Raw genomic sequence first — 20,777 nt, forward strand, 5'->3', positions numbered from 1 at the left:
CTTTGCCCACATTGATATACTTTCCTATTGCCTCAACTTTTATCTCTAGATTTCTAAATCTTCCTTCACCCAAATGCTCCCCCATCTTGGTGAGTTTAAAGCCATTTTTCCTTACTCCAACCATATTTGCTGGTGCACACTCATGTTTGTACGCTCTGTCCCTTCCTGCCACACTTTAGCTACCAATACTCATATTGCTACTCTGCACTATTGCCTTGCCCTGTCTCTAACTTTCCAAATCTCCGTGTGCACCAACTTGGCACAGGGAGGATACTGATACTCTTTGCTCCATGAGAGCTGAATATGTTTCAGTCTCTCTTGACAGATAGAAGCTGGTGGAGCAAGCCCCTGGCTTCAATAGGATTGCAGGCTTTCCCATAGTGCAGGGTGCTAGTGACTTCACTTGCCTCAGTTCCCAGCTACTGCATGCCAATCTGTCGTATACAGGAACTGAAAAGGATCCCACTTGTTCAACATCCAGCTGGTATGAGACCAAAGGCTGCAAGTCATAAAGGTCAAAGTACAGCATATGGAAGGAGTTATGATGCCTTCATTCTGTGCCAAAAGGTGGTTACTGGGCAATAAGGGCTATCCTGCTGATGACATGGCTGACGTCTCTGGTGTGCAGCATGTATACAATGAAAGCCATGCTGCTACATGAAATATGATTGTGCAAACCATTGACTAACCACTGACTTACCGAAACAATGCTGCTCTGGACAACCCTGCCGTACTCAAGCAATCTAGACAACTCTTTGCTGCTGGGTTGTCAATAAGGAACTTATCAGTGTGACACCAGTAACTGTAATCTCAAATCCCCATTTGCCAACAGTTTCATACATCACCTTCCCTCTATTATTGGCCATTGCAGCAGTGCCCACTTGGCCATAATGTAAAAACCACTTCAAAATAAACATTCCAAACTAAACTTAATACAATTATACCATATTGCATACAAAAGTCAACTGATCACCCTTGTGGACCCCATAGGGCCTATCTTCTGGGTGCCTTTCCCTTCCTAGTGCTATGCAGTACTAACCCAGTGTCTGCAGCATGGCTTGTAGAAGTAGGAAACTGCAGACAGCCTTGCAGGACGATGTTGAGTAGCTCTCGGCCAAGGCCAAGGTCCAACTGTGGACTGCGCCATCTCTGGGCAGCAGCAGCCTGGGAGGTCTGGCTGGCTGACAGGCAACAGCAAGGGCACTAGCGGTACGAGAGCACAAATGTTGTTATCCTAAAAAAGAACAGCAGCCTCATACTCCCCAGAGCTCTTGCCACTCCCCTCGGGAGGCACCTCAACAATCCCAGTAATTTATTAGAGGACTGATCAGTAGACTGCTGTGAAACTCTGCAATCCCCTTTGCACACTGAAATCCACAGCCATGATGGCAGCAGTCTGAGCTTCAATGGCAGTAAGCTGACCTTGAATAACAACAGTCTGAGTTTCCATTGCAGCACTCAAACATTGAGTGGCTGCTGCAACAGAAGCTCTGTTATTGGCCACCAGGCTCTGCAAGATGACTGGGTTCACAAGTGTGCAACGAAGTTGGCTACCACTTTCATGCTGGAAAGGTTGGACAAACTCTGCAGGAAGCTCTATGCCAAGTTGGTACTCGGCCCCTAAACGTTCCTCGACACTGACTGTAGGCTTTCTGGCAGGCTTCCCTATGCACCAAGCTTTTCATTTTCACACCCATCAGGGTTCTTCTACAGGCTTCCTCAGCAAAATCCTAATTTCAATCCCCTGCACGGAATTGTGTGTGACATTGCCTCCTGCAAGCTGGCACCTACTGCCCTGATTTCAGTCCAGTCCAGTGGCTCATTAGGTGCAGATCCTGTCTCTAATCTATCTTAGATGATAGATTATCGGCCGGATTTTCGGCACCCGTCTGCCGCTGCAATCTTCTGGTCCGGCTGCAAGTCAATGGACTTCTGGCTGGGGCACCGCCTCGCCTGCAGCAGGTCCCTCCTGCAACCGGGCCAGAAAATCCCAGCCATAGTGTCAGTACTTGAGCTGGTGGGTGGCTGCGAGATTGAAATCAACTGACACTGCTGTCTTCCATCATCACTCTCTTCTTGGTGTACTTGGACTGCATGGCCAAGCTGCATCTCCTGGGTGCCCGAAAGAAAAAAGGAACAAGAGTAAGCTTGGTGCAGGGATGTGATTGGTGGGTGGGGCAGGAGGTGGACAAGGCTGGGGGTGCAGGGAGTGCATATGCTTACACCATCTGAAACTTGTACATCAGAAGAGATTGCAATATGTAAGTTAAGTGGGATGTGAGCAGGACGACTGGCCATGAAAATACTGTCATCTTCAATGGTTTCAGCCCTGCTGCTGGCCACGTTCTCAGCAATGACCATCCCAATGACGGAAACCAGTCTCCTCCACGAGGACTGGAACATGCAGTTTCCCTCTGGTTAGCTCCTACTGTCCTGGGTGACATGCCACCTTGCCCTGGCAAAAAAGAGTGGTGTGTCAGTGAGAACTGTACAATGTTTGGCTGTTGTTGCTCTCTTAGTTGTCTAGCAAGCAGTGTGTAGAAGTGAGAGATGTGGGTATGAGGCTTGCAGCAGAGCTAAGTGTGTGAGGGTGCAGTGAAGCATGATTGTTAAGCATGATGTCTGATTGAAGGAGATTGTTTATCAGTTGTGAGGGGGGTGTGGTGATTTGATGGCTAAGGCGACTTGTGCAGTTGGGACAATATAACATGTGAAAATGCATTTGCTGACCTTGACCACTCGTGTGATGTCAATGAACTTCTTGTGGCACTGCGACCAGATCCTGCAGGCTTGACTCCATTCACCTCCGCTGGTATCTGTCCCCACTGCCTTTGGACCATGTCCTTGCAGATACAGGGCATCTCTCCTCCTTCCCACCTCCTCCATCTAAACCTCCAGTGCAGTTTCCGACTACCTTGGAGGACTTTCCTCACTCTTCCCCAGGTCATATTTTCTTCAACCATGACTCCCAGCATCTGTTCCAGCCACAAGTCACCTCCCCTTTATGAGGTGCAGGCTAGCTTTAAGCATTGCTGGCCACTCATGATGTGTCCCTGTGTCCAGCCAATGAATAAGTGAGGTTAGCACTGGTTGGATGCAAAGATCATTCAAAAGAGCAGACAGCACTAAGTTGGTGTGCTGTCTGCATTGCAAACAACAGGCACTAGTTAATCATGCATTGTGATCTATGACCCTGTCTTTGAGGACTATCCAATTTAGCCCCTATGATGTCTTCTCTGCTCCCTAACCTGAGAATCACTGAGCAGGTAGCATAAAACCCAGCTATTTTCACCTCCATTATTTATTTTGTGTAGGTCTCCAAGGAAGAACTTGAATATAAATGCAGAAAAGCTGCTCCAATGTGCTGAATTAGCACATCACAGCAAGTATGTCATTAGGGGCAGTACAATGGGGTTCAACTGCACTAGAGGGGGTTAAAAAAGAAATCAGTCAGGACTAGCCCACATCGATTGCTTTATAGTGATCCATGCTGAAAATACAGAGTCAAGAAAGGGTTTTTTCTGCTTGGATGTTGAGGAGAACTATGGCCATGATGGCTTCCACAGCCAAATAGTCTGCCTCACGTCACAAATGGAGTATGGCCAACTTGAGCAAGGTATTGAAGGGCTGCTGGCAGCCGCAGAACCATGCCCAGGTGTCAGGAGAAAACTGAAAATGAAAAAAAAGCTGGCCTTTAAATAAGATACACAGCACAGCAAGTTGAATTCAATAAAAAATAAAGTCACTTTTTTCTGCTCAGGGTAGGTGCTGTCTCAAGCACAGCAGGAATAGGTAAAATAGAACTACAGATTAGAGCCTGATCAGAGCCTGGTCAAGTACATCATAAAGCCATGCAGATAAGCACTAAGCAAAAATTGTGAGCTGGGAATTTGGGTTATTTCACAGTAAATAACAGGCAGCAGGTAGATGCTAAAGTAGGAAACACATGATTAGTTTACACTTCTAAAGTGTAAGTGATTTATTACAAGTGTTCTTAAAATTTGACTCAATATTAAATAGTCAACATATCCAAGCATCCATGTGTAATCTCTGGCCTCGCTGTTCCATCTAACAGCACAGCATTGATGTAAATTAGAGTGCAATTATTTCAAACTAATGGTCTACTTACATTGAAAATCCACAAGCCAGCAGCCAGAGATGATCCCCATCAAACATTTCATGGTACAGAGAGCATGGTCATTGGGAACAATAATGTGCGTCACTAAAAGCAAATAGGAAAGCAAAACACTTGGTTGAAAATATTTTCAAACAGTCTATAACATAATAAATCATTATCTTCCTTTCCCAATGGACTTCAGCTTGCAGGTCAGGCTCTGATAGTTCAGATAATAGGATTTGTCCATTCATAAAAGATAAAGTGAAACAGCCATCACTACCAAGCTGAATCACATCAAGGACACAGAGACCCTTAAACCATTATTCATGTTTCATTATATTACCTAATTAAACAGTGATGTGTTACTGAATTTTCTGCATTCACCTGCCAGCATTAAAACTGGCAACCGAGAAACAGGAGAGTACCCTCTTGGCAGTGAATCCTTAAAGACTGTAATACAAGACATACACAACTTTAAAACACACGCACAACGCAACATTAAGTTGCGCCCTTTTTAAACTACCATCAACTTGAGAACATCTGGCAAGGGCAATGTTTGCAAATTCAGCTGGTGGAAAAGTAACCTGCCGGCTGGTAGCACCACACACATCAGCCAAATCAGAAATGGTCACGCCACAAATTATTGGTGCACTCCATGGTTATGAGCTTTTCCATGCCACCATTCCTCTCCAAGTCTCCTCCACACAATGGCTTCTTGAAATCCACTGCTGCTTGTGATTTCACATCTTGGAGACAGACTCAGTGGCGCTGCAGCAACAAGTGGACAACTACGTAAGTTAGTCACAACGAGCAATCACTTTCTGGGTGCCAGGCCATCCCCTAATGTTGGCAAAAGTCTGAGCAAGAAATCTCATCGGGGGTCAATGCTCAGTCTGCCCAAGGAAGAAAAGATGGCAGCCCCTTCCCCTGGTTCCACTGCTGCCTGTGGAGGCAACAACATAAGCCAAGCTATTTTATACAGAGCTCAGTCCCTCTAGATCTGCTACTGCAGAAGTTGGGGCTGTGTTCTGTGTTAACTCTATAAGGAAGCCTCAGGACCATTTCCCTTTCATGCCCGTGTTCTGGTTCTCTTATCTTTCCTGAGATTACAGTCCATTTTTGGAAATGATGCAAGATCAGTACAGAATGCAAGTACTTTGGGGATTGCAGCCTGGCACGAATCTCATGCAACAGGGAGTCAAAAATGATTTCAATGGAAAAATGCCAGAGGGGGTGGAATAGAAGGGGGGCTGGGGAAGGTCTCAGCTGACTAAAACCAAACACAGCAAAAGGCACCGAGCCCAAAGATACAATAATGATGTTGAAACATCTGAAAAACCAAATGCAGAATGTCTGCAAAATTAATCAGGATAACTACATTATAAAACAGTAATGTATCATAGATTTCCACAGCATAGAAAGTCAACTGGTTCATCACACTTTTGCTGGCTCTATTCATTTAGTCCCACCTCTTTCCCAAAATAGTACGCTTTTATTATTTCTTACATACTTACCCACTTCCTCCTTGAATGCTCATATGGATTGTGCTTCCAACAGTTTTCTTTCCCCCAATGTACCTCACCAAGACACTTCATACATTTTCAACATTTCGATCAGATTTCCTCATAAGCTTTCTCTGTTCAAATGAAGAGTCCACAGTTTCTCTAGTGTCTCATCTTTATGAATCTCTCCTGCATTTTCTTCACGACCTCAAGATCCTTCCTAAAGTAAGCTGCTCAAAATGGACATAATATTCTAACTGCTGCCTAACCAATGATTTCTATACATTTGGGATCATCACTTTGCTTTGTACACCATGTCCTATTTATAACATCAAGGATTCCAATCTTTTTTCTTTGGCTAGTTCACTTTTTGATTACGACTCTAAAGTGCCTTGAAATGCTTTTGTATGCTAAATACTGTATGCTATTGACATATCAGTTGCTGTCAAGTTATCTTTCCATGTTTAAAGAGTTGTGTATATAAAATTCAAACTGTGCCTACTTCTTTTGATATACATTTCCTCAGTATTTTTCTCTGACAAAAGCATCATTTACCTTTCTTTCTGCAGTACATTTGATCTGACTTCTATCTGCCCAATTTACAAACGTGCCAATGATTTCCTGAAGTTGTCAACAGATCTCTTCAGTTAACCATTCTAGGTATTGCGTCCCCCATATTCAAGAAAAGATAATTTGAACAGACAGCAGGAACTCTTCTTCAGGTGTAACAACAATCTGCATTGTTTCAGGAAGTAGGAGAAAAAGCAGTAGCTCAGTGTGAGACCTGAGAAATAATGGGCTGAGTCACATCTGGTCAAGATGGCATAAAGCTCCATAAGAGAGAATATCTTCTATTGTTTTCCTACTCCCTGCACCACCAAACGAGTGTACAAATTTGTACTCCTGCCCATCCACAATTCTCTTTGCTTCATCACGGGCAGCCATTAACTGCCTCAGCCCTGAGCCCTGCAATTCCCTCACTAACCCTCTCCATCTCTCGCCCTTTCTTGCAAGATGCTCATTAAAATGTCCCTTTGACCAAACTTTTACTCACCTGTCATCTCCTTATATGTCAAATTTTGTCTGATAACACTCGTGCAAAGTGCCTTGGCATGTTTTATTATGTTAAAGGCACTATGTAATGAAAGTTGTCATAGTAGAGACTGAAAGGAAAGTGAATTCAAAATCTAATAAATCAAAACAAACTGCAATAACGATAATAAATCAGTTGGGATTTACATCAAAAATGTACAGGGAAACTGAATCATTTATCATTAAAGATTTACAGTAGCTTTCTCCGATAACTGACTTGTCATGGGTAGCGCATAAACTGAGCCACACAAACCAAATGGCCCAGGTTCAATCCCAATCTGGGACAAATTGGCTGCTTTCAGACAGATCAGAAGTAGGGTACAACTGAGTTCTGATAAAGGTCACTCAAACTGAAATTTTTAACTCGTACGCTCCACAGATGTTGCCTAACCTTTTGAATCTTTCCACCATTTTTTGTTTTTTTATTTCAGGTTTCCAGCATCCACAGTATTTTGCTTTTGCACTGCAACCGGTGTCATTGATGCTGAGTGAAGAGGGGGTTAAAATGATCCTGTGACCTAGGCTGGAAAGCCCTTATAAGAACACAGGATGAGGACACCACAAGGCTTAGTTGCAATATCTCCTACAGTTAAATAACTTGACAACACACAATGTCAGGCAACAGCAAAGTAGCAAAGGTCAATCGCGGTTGGGGCCCGATTGTGGACAGCGGACCGTTGTACAGCCATTCCTGGGTCCGCCCGAGGGGAAAATCCTCCCCAAAGACTCTGCTTCCACCACCTTTTGAGGAAGAGGTTTCCAAAGACTCACGGCCCTCAGAGAAAAAAATTCTCATCTGTCTTAAATGAACGAGTCCTTATTTTTAAACAGTGACCCCTAGTTGTAGGTTTTCCCACAAGAAGAAACATACTCTCCACATCCAACCTGTCAAGACCCCACAGGATCTTAAAGGTTTCAATTAATTAATCTCTTACTCTTCTAAATTCCAGTGGATATCCCAGAAAACTACCCAGGGTGTACTCATAAAATTCACTACCTTTCTGACATGTGCTGGTCTGCTTGTCGCAATCTACATGAAAGTCAAAATGCCCCATTAAGACCATTTCACCTTCATTACGTGCTTGTTTAACCTACTATTTATGCAAACTACCACTTCACAGCTGTAACCGGGGGCCTACAGACAACTCCTAAGTCTTAAGTCTTTTTCAATTTTTAATTCTACCCATAAAGTCTCCACTGCCTTCCTCTCATTATCTCCTCTGTCATTGTAATTAAGGATGAATGCACTTCAATAAATGCTGCTTCTCCTCTTGTACCATTTTCACAATCTTTCCTCTGGACCTTATAACCTGGTATATTTAGTTCCCAATCCTGACCATCTAGCAGCCACAAATCAGCACCCTCCAAGTTGAATTTTCACATGCAATTCATTCAATTTGTTTCTTATATTCCATGTGTTATCTGAAACTTATTTGGGCTACACCACCCCAACCAGTCTGTCAGCTGTAATGTTCTACTTCCATGCTTCTCATCACTCTTGCTCCTTGTTTAATTACTTTTCTCTTTTAGTTTTCCCTTTATCCCTTGTGACTAAAGTGCAATTTCTGACTGTTACTCTACTCTCTTCCTTTTTGCTTGCTTTCGAACTATTGTTAACAGCATCATTAGTGCTACCTTTATAAAGGTAAAGGCAAATATTGTGTTACAATCACAGCAGTTAGCAATATGATGGGAACAACCCCTGTCATACAGATAACATTTTGCTTGTGGCTAGTGAGAGGAAGAGGAAAGATTGGAGGCAAAACCCATTTTCTGTCTACCACCATAATGCGATGAAACTGCAAATAACAATGCCAGTGGAAGACAAAGCTACACAGGCCAATCCACACACCAGGCATTACACCCACCTCTGTTGCCACCAAAATCCACAAACTACAGAACTAGAACTTCTCTGAAACATATCATGCATGTGTTTCAAGGTAATGACAAGGTTGAGGTAGGGATTAAGGAGTACAGAAATCATGAATGGCAGGAGAATGCCACCAGTGAAGAATCATAACCTTGGGCAAGGCTGTTCCAATGGGACCAGTAATGTTAGTGGTATTGCTGATAGCACTCAACATTGGAACAAAGACTGGGGAAGGGGCAAGAATAACAAGGGCCGTAAAGTAAGCTTGGGGGAAGAAAGGGGAGAATATATTAAGAAGAAACAAGCAAAAAATGTAAGAATTTGAGAAACAGGAGGTAAGGAGTTAAATTGAAAATAAGCAGAAAGGACAGTTGGGGCAGATGATAACTCGTGCATGATTAAATTAGCAGAAGGCAAAGGACATGATCACCTCAGCAATTTATTAAATTAGGAGCTTGAAAACGCATTTACCTCAGGCTGTAAGTGGGAGTGGCTGAGATTGCTGAGGGAAGCACAAACAGAAAAGAGGATGATGCAGCATTTAACACAATGTGCAAACTTATAAACAATCATGGAGTTAACAAAAATAAGCAGGGGATTTGAACATATGGAGAGGGATGATTCAATTAAGGTATCGTCTGTAGAGCTTGTGCCTAGTGTTGACCATATCCTGCTTATCGCACTGTAACACTGAAATAAAGGCAAGGCAAGAAACAAGAACCGGAGTCTGCCTTTTAATTCACTGGAATAATTGAGCTTCATTTATTTTCACCCCGTCCCTGACACAATATTGGTTTCCTTGGAATGTCCAGCATGTTGCCTCTTCCTCTACTTTAAATGCTGATGCGAAGTAATTATTTAACATGCCTGCCATTTAGTTCTCATTTTTAAGGGGCCCATATTGCTCTTAACTCACCTCTCTTTCCTATTATAGTTGTGTTTTAATCCTGAATTTGATCTTCCACAAGTGAAAAAATATCTCCTCAATTTGATTCCTAATCTTAGGAACTTTTCAAAATGTTTTTTTTTTAATCAACAATGTTAAAATCTTTCAGCTGACTTCCTTTCTGCCAAAGTCACTATTCTTGGCAACCTCAATGTTCAAACACAACAATGGCTCTAGTTCACCTTTTCCATTAACTAGTGCCACACTAATGCAGAATCCTTTGCTATTCTAAATGACTGTGGACAATTTGTCAATCGGTTTACCTGATCATGATAAAAATTCAGCCAATATAATTTCTTAAACTTGCAAACTGACCTCTTGAACTGTAAACATCTACCCTACTGGGTTCTCTGACTACTGTTGTCCGTCTACCTCCTGCAGTATAGCATGAAACATATTCCCTCTCGTTTGGCACTTAACACCATATGCCGTGACAGTCTTGGCGAATTTGTGGTTGCCTTTCCCTCACTTTTATTCTTTCGTCCTTTCTTTCTGTACCAGGGAGTCAAACGTTATTTGTTAATAAATAATAATAAATGTTATTTTCAGTGGCATGGAAGGCTTTGTAACTCACTCTAGCCTTTCCAACAGGTCTATCATTACAGCTATGTTCAATCATGCCTCTCATTCTGCTGCCTCTCAGGCACATTATCTTGATCTATCGGATTTATCCTGAGCAAACATTATTATTGAAAAGTAGCATCAACTACTATCTCCATAAATCCAACAGGTTTATAATTCATATTATAAAAGGTGTAATAAAACCTCCCTCTCTTCTTTCCATCATGAGAAAGCTGTGCCTTTTTTTGGCTGAGATAGAGATCACCTCTTACAAAAGGTAGAGACAGTTTAGGATCATTAGGGCCAGAGGGATCTCCTGGGCCATTTTAGATCACCTGTGGGGTGGGGGTTCACAGAGAAACTTCACCAGAATTTTCCCCTCAGTTTGGCTTAGGTTTTTTAATCTCCTTCTTCACCTCTCCAAAAGAGAGCATTAATTTGGGTGATGTGGAAAGTGTATATACTAAGTCTTATTACCATTAACTTTTTGAGATCTTCCATTCTCTAAACTTCTTGGTGCTGAAGATATCCCTCCCATCATCCTCATGTTATGAGACTCTGAACTTAGCCTGGCCTTGTGTCCTCTCTTCAATCCTTCTTACTCCCTCTGCCCATCTTTCTTTCTCCTGGGAAATTTGCTCACATTTTTCCTATTCATAAGAGGTGGTTCTCCACACCCTTATTAATGCCAATTATTTCCTTCTATTACAGCATTTCAGGGAGTTATGGGGCTCTTGTTTATTTACAAATTATCACCATGAAAGTTTATATGGCAGCATAGTTTGATGACTTAGCAATTCCAACGGTGATTCTTTTGCCTATTTTACATGGTTGTGGAGCTCAAATTATTTAGCGGAGCAGCGCACCATCACTCAAATATCGATCTACATTCTTTCCAAATTTCCAAAATCTTAAAAAAAGTAATAGAAACTACTATCATTTCCATCTTTGTATGCTCTTGTCCAGCTAAGCAGCTAGAGTTAACATTTGGAATGTCTATGCAAAGAAACATACCCGAGGTATTAAATTCCGTGCAGTTCCCAGCTTTCAGAAGCTTGGCTAATTTGTTAAGTTTATTCTTCTTGGCTGGTAGGAGTTCACTTCCCAACATCACTATAGGTCTATCTCTTCGCTGGCTTGCAGTTATCTACTCGTTGGAAAAACAAAGAATAGGTTAGTCTCAAATAAAATAAACACCTACACAGAGACATACAAATCACTAGGAACCCACCCTTCATGATTAAACATGCACACACACCATGGAACTGAGCACCATGCGCTCATAACAAATGCTCCGTCAGTTATACCTCCTCTGACACCAACTTATGGATGCAAAAAATGCTAGCACTAACTTAACCCTTCTTAGGGCAAAGAATCAGTGAATGAGTGCTAAATACAATTACTCATAAGAAGATAGACTGTAAACATTAGAGTCCAACTGCAACAATTATTATTCCCTCAGTAACTGGGTCAATAATACTACTGTTTCAGACAAAATGAATGAATCAACTAGAAAATGTAGCTGCCCCAGTGGCTAAGTAATTCCACAACTAATGCTGTTTTGAACCCAGGTTTGGCCCCTGTTTACATGGTGTTTTCTGATCCCAGTTAGCGTGCCACTGGGCTAGGGACTAGTAAGGAGAAAAAAACAAAACAAAATCAGCCAGTGTGACCATTAGAAACATAGACCACAGAAACACTGAAAATATACAGTGCAGAAGAGGACAGTGAGACCCATTGTATCTTTGGCAGCCAAAAAAAAAAGAGCTATTCTACCGAATCCCATTTTCCAGCTTTTGGTCCGTAGCCCAGTAGGTTACAGCTCTTCCAGTGCATATCCAAGTATTCTTTAAATTGCAATGAGGGCTTCTGCTACTACTTCACTTTCAGGCAGAGTTTGAGACCCCCACTGCCCAATGTTCCCTATAAGTTGCACGAACATGCCCACGTGGGCCCTTTTATTTTTTGGTCAAAAAAATTTAAAGGCACCAGGCACTTCAACAAATCACCCACGCAGTCCAAAAATAAAGTAATGGGTTAGTTGCCATAACCATTTCCTATTTAACTCATTGTCCAGTGATCACTGCTGAAAGCATGTGGACATCGAGAAAGGAGATTGGATCCATCTGTGGCACCCATTAGGACTGAACAGCATACAGTCACTGTCCATGTTCATACAAGAATCGCCACTTGGGTGATGTGTAAAAATCTACCATTGTAGATGGAACTGCACACCAGTCAATTGACAAAAATAAATTAGACAACACAAGTGCTGAAAGGAGCTAAAATTTTCATCTAAGTATCTATTAAAAGGTTTATTCCATAGAATATTGCAGTAACAAAAGATGTCTTGATCGTTAAAGACAGTTAACGATAATGAAGTTACTAGATACTAAAATCCATAAACGCTAAAAGGATTGCGTCCCATCTCAGAATACATACTGCAAAGCTCTGCTCAGCAACTGGATCTTCATCTTTACGGGAGTGCTGTAGAGCTGCAATCATTTCTTCAGAATTTGCATAATCAACAGGCCGCAAACCAAAGATATTGCTGAGGAGACAATTTAAAGGTGAACATTTCAGCAATTTAGCAAAACAAATTCATTCTTAAAACAAATGAAACACGACTGACCATAGTTCAACTATTCATAGCTTTGGGAAACCCACATTTGATCATTTTGGATACTCAGCTCATTCAAAAAACACACTCAGTGAAGATTCGAAAAGACATATTCACCATCTCAGACACTAAGCACAGAAAACGGAGAATCGGGCAGCTCAGTGTTTTGAATAATATCAATTTAACACTTGGAAGACACTAAAATTTCCACGAAGTAAAACTGAACTACTATCCACAAATCCACAAGCCACGAATCACTGAACAATCTTCTCCTGCTCCTATGTTGCAAATTTTTCATTACAAAATGTGCTTTAAAAGAATTTGAGATATTGCTTGGATAAATTTATGCACTTTTAAGAGCGTCTCCTCTTATGTTCTTCCTCTTGTGCTCTAAAATTGCAAGGTATACTCAATAAATTCTTACATGAGAAGAGCTTCTAGTGGACAAACTCAAACCCTTATGTATGCACAAGCCAAGGGGAACAACTTACTGGATTTAACATGCTTAAAAAAAAAGCAATAGAGAAAATAATAGGGCTTAAGATAGACATATCTCCAGGACCAGGGTATTAAAAGAAACAAGCGGGGAAACTGTAAATAAGTTAGTCACAATTTTCAATCGTGCTATATTTGAGCACTATGTCACTGGATTGGAAAATTGCAAATGTCACTCCATTATTTAAGACAAGTGGTTACCAGATTCTGACTGGTCTATAGCAACTGTTATTAACTGTATACACAACAGCAGCCGACTGCCAAAATCTGACTTTCAAAAAAAAAGCCCATACCGAAGATTACACTGCTATTCCCGCATTTCTCAGTCTACTCGTGTCTTCTCATTGTGAAACAGTGACCCCCAATTTACAAAAGCATTCAAAACCTCATCGGAAAAATGTGTGCCCAGCACAAACAAAAAATTGTCATTGCAAGGTAAAAAGTCAGGATTATCAAAATCTAGTGCAAGTACAAATAATTTGGCAACAAAAATAGGTTTGTGCCATTTTTGAACCAGCATTCAGCCCTCTGTAAATTTTAGTAATCAAGCATAAAAGGAAAGCTTTCACAGTGCCATTTTTTTTCCAAAACACATTCACTGTTTTAAAGGGTGCACGTAACTTAAGAAATTGGTTGAAATCTAATAAAATTGAACTTCTGGAGATTGTACTCAGTGTTAATCAATGGATCAATATAGGCAGCTTTCACTTAATTAATTATGGAACAAAGCTGGCATTAGGATGAAATTCCTGGTCAAGTTCCACACTATTTGTGAAAGCGTTTTGATAGGATAGACATGGATGGTTTCCTGAGCAATATGCCAGTTTTTTGGTAGAATTCCTCATCACCAGAACTTTAAACAAACACCAAGACTTGACCGGTGGTAAAAAGTCAGATCCTTCCTGCATGGGGCAGCAGCTGCATAGTCTCAATGGGGCAAGGCCACTGTCTTAAGAGCCCCTGCCATTGTTTACTGAGGGACTGGAAATTATGTAAAACCTTTTGGGCTATATGCACTAGGGAATGTTTGACATGACATGTAAATGTACATTGTAAATATAACCTATAATGGCAAGGGTAGTGAGGCACCTAGTGTATTATATTATTGCACTTCATGTAATGTCAAATTTGAACTGTTATGTAAAATGTATCTGCAAATTTTATAAATAAAGTATATTTTAGGGGTTAAAATAAAAGAGGACATAGGAAGCTACAAAGAAACTTGACCTAACTTTTGTTCTTAAACTGTTAAGTGCCTTACATGTGCTAAATCTTAAATTTATTAACATTGGACACTTGGAGAATAGGCAGTTTATTTCTAGCAAGAGTTGATTTTGAAAGGAATCCAGTAGATGAGAGAAAAATTACTTATAATGGAAATGCAACTTGTCCATAGACATACAAACATGACAGTTTGCAAGAGTGCCAATTTTTCAAAAGCAATCCAGTAGTTGGGTGAAGGTCAGTCACTTATGGTACCATGGGCATCAGTCATCATTAAGTTATCCTTTAAGTGGCTTTCTGATTATGAAGCCTAGAGACTGAATGTCGGGAAGCCTATGAAATGGCAGGATCACACAGCCAAGTCTATTAAGTGGCAGAATTTGTTCTTATCCAACAGAAACCTCAAAAAGTGAGAAGGATCCCACCAGTTGAGTTCTGCTCTTCAGCCCACAGGCCACAAGATCAATTGCAGCATCCCAACTGGCTTCCTGATATCAGCAAACTCAGCACCAATTGGGAGTAGGACCTGAACACTTTAGGCCTGTATGGTTTGGCAGCTCAACCACAAAGGCCATTTAACAATTGTCTGTCCAACAAGAAATCTGCTTTTATTAATCATAGACCTTTGGCACTATGCACCATTATGAGGACAAGCTTACAAATATGGAGGTTATAAGATTTTTGAGACAGTCTCATTAGTTTAGAGTAAAATGGAGGTATGAAAGGGGTCATGTGACTTGTTCCGAGTGTTGTCCGACAACAAGCTTGGATGCCTTGGTTATCAAGGGTTAAAGGGGAGCCCAGGTTGTTTTAGTGGGAAGGTGTAAGATGCTTAAATCTGTGGACAATGGCAAGGGCATCTGTGATGACAGTGGGTAGACTGTTAGTCACCAAGTCTCACAGGGAGGTGTTAGGAATGTCAGGTTTTATAATTGGTTATACTTTAAACCGTCCATATAATTTCAAGACAGAACAGAATTGAGAGTTGAGAAGATGATTAACCAGCATTTCTATCTAGATACAAGGCCCATGTGACTCATGGGCTTTGTGAGAGGAACAGGGCATAGAAAGTTATTAGAATATTGGCTCACAAGGTTTTCCTAAGATATCCCTGAACCTTACAGATGGGTCAGTCTGTAAGAATCTGAGAGCGAGAGACATCTAATCCTGGACCTTAAGCATATGAACATACAAATTAGGCACAAGAGTAGGACACTCAGTCCCTTGAGCCAGCGTGGCTGATCTGACTGTAACCGCAACTCCACATTCCCACCTCTACCCCGATAACCTTTCACCACCTTGCTTATCAAGAATCTATCTATCGCTGCTTTAAAAACATTAAAAAAACTCAGCTTCCACCACCTTTTGAGGGAGCAAGTTCCAAAGACTCACGACTCAGAAAAAATTTCTCTTCATCTCTGTCTTAAATGGACAACCCCTTATTTTTAAACTGTGACCCCTAGTTCTAGATTCTCCCATAAGTGGAAACATCCTTTCCACATTCACCGTCAAGACCCCTCAGGATCTTGTGTGTTTCAATCATTGTGCTCAAAAATTCAAAAATTGTGCGCTTCTAAACTCCAGTCCACCCTGTACAACCTTTCCTCATAAGACAACCCACCAATTCCAGGTATTAGTTGAGTAAACCTTCTCTGAACTGCTTCTAATATATTTACATCCTTCCTTAAATAAGGATACCAATACCATACAGAGTACTCCAGATGTAGTCGCACCAACACATGTATAACTGAAGCATAACCTCCTTACTTTTGTATACAATTTCCCTCACAAACAATAATGCTCTATTAGCTTTCCTAATTACTTTCTGTACCTGCATACTAACCTTTTGCGATTCATGCACCAGGACACTCAGATCCCTCTGCATCTCAGATCTCTGACATTTAGATAATATGCGTTTTTATCCTTCCTGCCAAAATGGACAATTTCACAGTTTCTGGCATTATACTCCGTTTGCCAGATCTTTGCCAACTCACTTAACCTATTTATGTTCCTTTGTAGCTTCCTTATGTCCTCTTCATAACTTACTTTCCTACCTATTGTGTCATCAGCAAATTTAGCAAACATACCTTCAGCCCCTTCATTCAAGTCATATATAAATTGTAAAAAGTTGAGGCCCCCGCACTGATCCCAAGTGGCACACTACTTGCTACATCTTGCCAACCAGAAACTGACCCATTTATCTCTACTCTTTCTTGCTAGCTAGCCAATCTTCTATCCATGCCAATGTGTTAGCCCCTACATCATGAGCTTTTATTTTCCGCAATAGCCTTTGATGTGGCATTTTATCAAATGCCTTCTGGAAATCTAAGTACAGTACATTTATCCACAGCACATGTTACTTCTTCAAAGAACTCCAATAAATTGGTTAAACATGCTTCCCTTCTCACAAAACCATGCTGACTCTGCCTGATTACCTTGAACTTATTTAAGTGCCCTGCTATAACATCTTTAATAACAACTTCTAACATTATCCCTATGACATATGTTAAGCTAACTGACCTGTAGTTTCCCACTTTGTCTCCCTCCCTTTTTGAATAAAGGGGTAATATTCACATTTTCCAATCTAAATGGAACCTTTCCTGAATCTAGGGAATTTTGGAAAATTAAAACCAATGCATCAACTATCTTTATCTCACTAGCCGCTAAATTTAAGACCTTAGGATGAAGTCCATCAGGACCCAAGCACTTGTCAGACCCCAGCTCCAACAATTTGCTCTGTGCCACTTTGCTGGTGATTGTAATTTTCCTGAGTTCCTCCCTCCCTTCTATTTCCTGATTTACAACTATTTCTGGAATGTTATTTGTACATTAGTGAAGATCAATGCAAAACACATGTTCAATTCACCTGCCATCTTCTTATTATCCATTATTAATTCTCCAGCCTCTATAGGACCAACACTCACTTTGTCATCTCTTTTTTAAAAATATCTATAGAAACTCTTACCGTCTTTATATTTCTAGCTAACTTTCTCTCATACTTTAATTTCACCCTCCTTATTAATCTTTTAGTCATTCCTTGATGTTTTTTATATACTGTCCAATCTCCTGACCTGCTAAACATCTTTGCACAATTATATGCTTTTTCTTTAAGTTTGATACTATCTTTAACTTTTTTTGGTTATCCATGGTTGTTGGGTCCTCCCCTTGGAATTTTTCTTTGTTGCAATGTATCTGTTCTGTGTATTCTGAAATATCCCCTTAAATGTCTGCCACTGTATCTCTACTGATCCATCCCTTAACCTAATTCGCCAGTTCACTTTAGCTAGCTCTGCTTTCATGCCATCGTAATTGTCCTTATTTATGTCTAAAATACTAGTTTTAGATCCACTCTTTTCTCCCTCAAACGGAATGTAAAATTCAGTCATATTATGATCTCTGCTACCTAGGGCACCTTCATTTTGAAATTAATTAATTATTGTTGCACAATACCAGGTCTAGTCTAGCCTACTCTGTGGTTGGCGCCAGAAGGTGCTGTTCTAAGAAACTATCCTGAGAACCTTTGATGAATTTCTCATCTAGGCTACCTCAGCCAACCTGATTTTTCCAGTAAATAATCCCCCATGATTATTGTCGTACCTTTCTGAAAAGCTCCCATTATTTCTTCCTTTATACCGTGTGGTTAGTTAGGGAGCCTGTACACCACTCCCACAAGTGACTTCTTGATTTTATAATTTTTCAACTCTACCCAAACCGCTTCTACATCCTGATTTCCTGAACTTAGGTCATCCCTCTCTGTTGTGTTAATTAATTAACAGAGCCACCTTCCACCTTTTCCTAGCTTCCTACCCTTCCTAGATATCATGTACCCTTCAATATTCAGGTCCCAATCTATGTCATCCTGCAGCCATGTCTCTGTAAAGGCTATTAAATCGTACTTATTTATTTCTATTTGCGAGAGCAGTTCATCTGTTTTGTTTTGAATGCTATGTGCATTCAGATAGAGTCTTTAGTTTTGTCCTTCTATTACTTTTGTAATCTCTAACATTAGCTGCTGATTTACTCAGATTTGTACTTTGTCCCTTCCTGTCATAGTTTGTTTTGTCATTTCCCATATTAAAACCTTTCTCTCTTGACTTGTCTTAACACTTTGATTTACCAGATCTTCTCAACATTGATCCCTTGTCTCTACTATTTAGTTTAAAACCCTCTCTACTTCCCTATTTAAGTGGCTCACTAGAAAGGTCCCAGCACGGTTCAGGTAAAGACTTTCCCAACAGTACTGACCCCACTTTTCCCTAATACTGGTGCCAGTGCCCCATGAACAGGAACCCACTTCTCCACACCAGTCTTTGAGCCATGCATTCATCTCTCTAATCTTATTTGCCCTAGCCAATTTGCATGTGGCTCAGGTAACAATCCCAAGATTATTACCTTTGAGGTTCTGCTTTTTAATTTAGTGCCTTGCTCCTCATATAGACTATGCAGAACGTCTTTCCTAGTCTTACTCATGGTACCTGCTTGGACCATGATGACTAGACCCTCCCCCTCCCACTGCATGTTCCTCTCCAGCCCTAAGCAAATATCCTGAACCTTGACACTAGGCAGACAACACAACCTTCTGGATTCTTGTTCTCAGTTGATGAGAACAGTGTCTATCCCCTTGACTATACTGTCGCCTACTACCACTGCATTCCTTTTTGTTCCCACTGCTGGAATGGCTTCTTGTACCATGGTGCCATGACCAGCCTGCTCATCCACTCTGCAGACCTCATTTTCATCCACCTCAAGCACCTCAAATCTATTTGACAATTACAAAGTTTGAGGCTCCTCCGCTACTATCTGCGCAATCCCTTTGCCTGCCTCACTCACCGCCACACCCTCCTGTCCCTCACCGCTGACCAAAACAGACAGCCCTATTCTAAGAGGTATGACTGTTTTCTGGTACAAAGTGTCCAAGTATTTCTTCCCCTCCCTGAAGTTGCACTGTGTCTGCAGTCTACAGAGAAAATGCTGGCCCTGTTGGTCACCACACAAATGCAGGTGGGAGCTTGCGCTGCAATTGAAAAAACTGAAATTGTGAGGATTTATATGTGACTGGAAAATTCATCTAGCTTGGCGAGAGGAAAGAATCTCCAATTCGCCCCTCATTGTGAAAGTGAGTTCTGAGATGAGGAATTATCTGGGAAAGGAAAAGGAAACAAGCCTTCGGGAGCTGAGAATAGCTTTGGACTGGTTCCTGGAGAATTAAGTGTCAGGGTAAAGGGAGGATTTTCAGTCATCTTAAAAGTGAAATCGGGAAGCTTTTCTTATAGTTTAAAGTATATGTGGCCAGATTAAAGAGTGTTTATTTAGTGTTGATTTTAGTTTGCTTGTTACAGTAAAAGTCTTAAACTTGAAATCTTATCATGCGATTCCTCCAGTCAGTCACTGAAAATTCAAACATCTTTCTGAAAGTCATCAGTCTCCAAGGGTATCGTAACAAAGCGCAGTCTTTCACCAGAATTCTACTACGCTTCAATCACTCAACAGCAACTTGAAATACACTTCAGCCTTCCATACCTCCAAAGCCCACTGAAAAGCTGGGTTCAGATAGCTCAACACCAAAAGAACCACCAGGGAGAAGCCATGTCCTACATCACTGCGCCACAGAGTGTCAGCACACCAACATACTTGTCACACTGGACTTACTGTTAATGTGTAAGGGAGTGGTTAACAAATGATGGACCTTAGTGATTGCATTTCTAAATAGTGTAGTCAGATCCACCCCATCACAACTTAAAAGTACATTTCCTCCCATTGTGTAGATCCGTATACTACACACACGGAACTCAGAGTATGCAGGCCTACCCAAAACCATGTCAATGCTGACAACCTAACTTCCCACCCTTACCCCCTCTGACACTATAGCTGACACTATAAACGGGAAACATTCCATTGCCCAGCACTAACATATGCCACCTTGTTAAACACACAAAGAACATGTTTTAAAAAAAAATTATATTCTGCCAATGCTTTGAAATTTTCCTTTTAAAAATTAATTGGGTTAACTGCTTTCCTACTTTCATGGAATGACACCTGTTGGCTTTAAGGTCAATGTTCTAAGCGAACAGGTATAAATGATGATAATGTGCAATTACATACGTTATTTCCAATTTGTTTCTCTGTATCAAAATGCAGTATGGCATTGGACATCACAGGATAATGCTCCTTCAAGAGAAAAAAATCTACATAAAATATCCCTGCGTAATAGCTGATTTGTATGGTACCCTTAGAGAATTATTAGAAAACTGCACTGTCACTTCTTTCGGAGAGACTTGTATTGGAAGCCGAGCAAAATTTTTGTTCTAGGTGCCCTTTACTGTGAAAAAGTGCTGAGCAGATTTTCATAA

The 20,777-nt window shown here is 41.0% G+C and overlaps 1 protein-coding gene across 1 annotated transcript in view; it reads right to left on the bottom strand.

Moving 5' to 3' along the window:
* Nucleotides 1-20,777, bottom strand: part of bard1 (BRCA1 associated RING domain 1) — a 181,254-nt gene that overhangs the window by 36,423 nt on the left and 124,054 nt on the right. The window contains exons 7-9 of the mRNA XM_041200077.1: nucleotides 12,531-12,639; nucleotides 11,103-11,235; nucleotides 4,130-4,222 (exon numbers count right to left, since the gene is read on the bottom strand). Of these exons, the coding sequence (XP_041056011.1) occupies nucleotides 4,130-4,222; nucleotides 11,103-11,235; nucleotides 12,531-12,639 (335 nt within the window). The remainder of the gene's footprint in view (nucleotides 1-4,129; nucleotides 4,223-11,102; nucleotides 11,236-12,530; nucleotides 12,640-20,777) is intronic.

Source organism: Carcharodon carcharias, chromosome 12 (assembly GCF_017639515.1).
Source record: "Carcharodon carcharias isolate sCarCar2 chromosome 12, sCarCar2.pri, whole genome shotgun sequence".
NCBI classification, from domain to species: Eukaryota; Metazoa; Chordata; class Chondrichthyes; order Lamniformes; family Lamnidae; genus Carcharodon; species Carcharodon carcharias.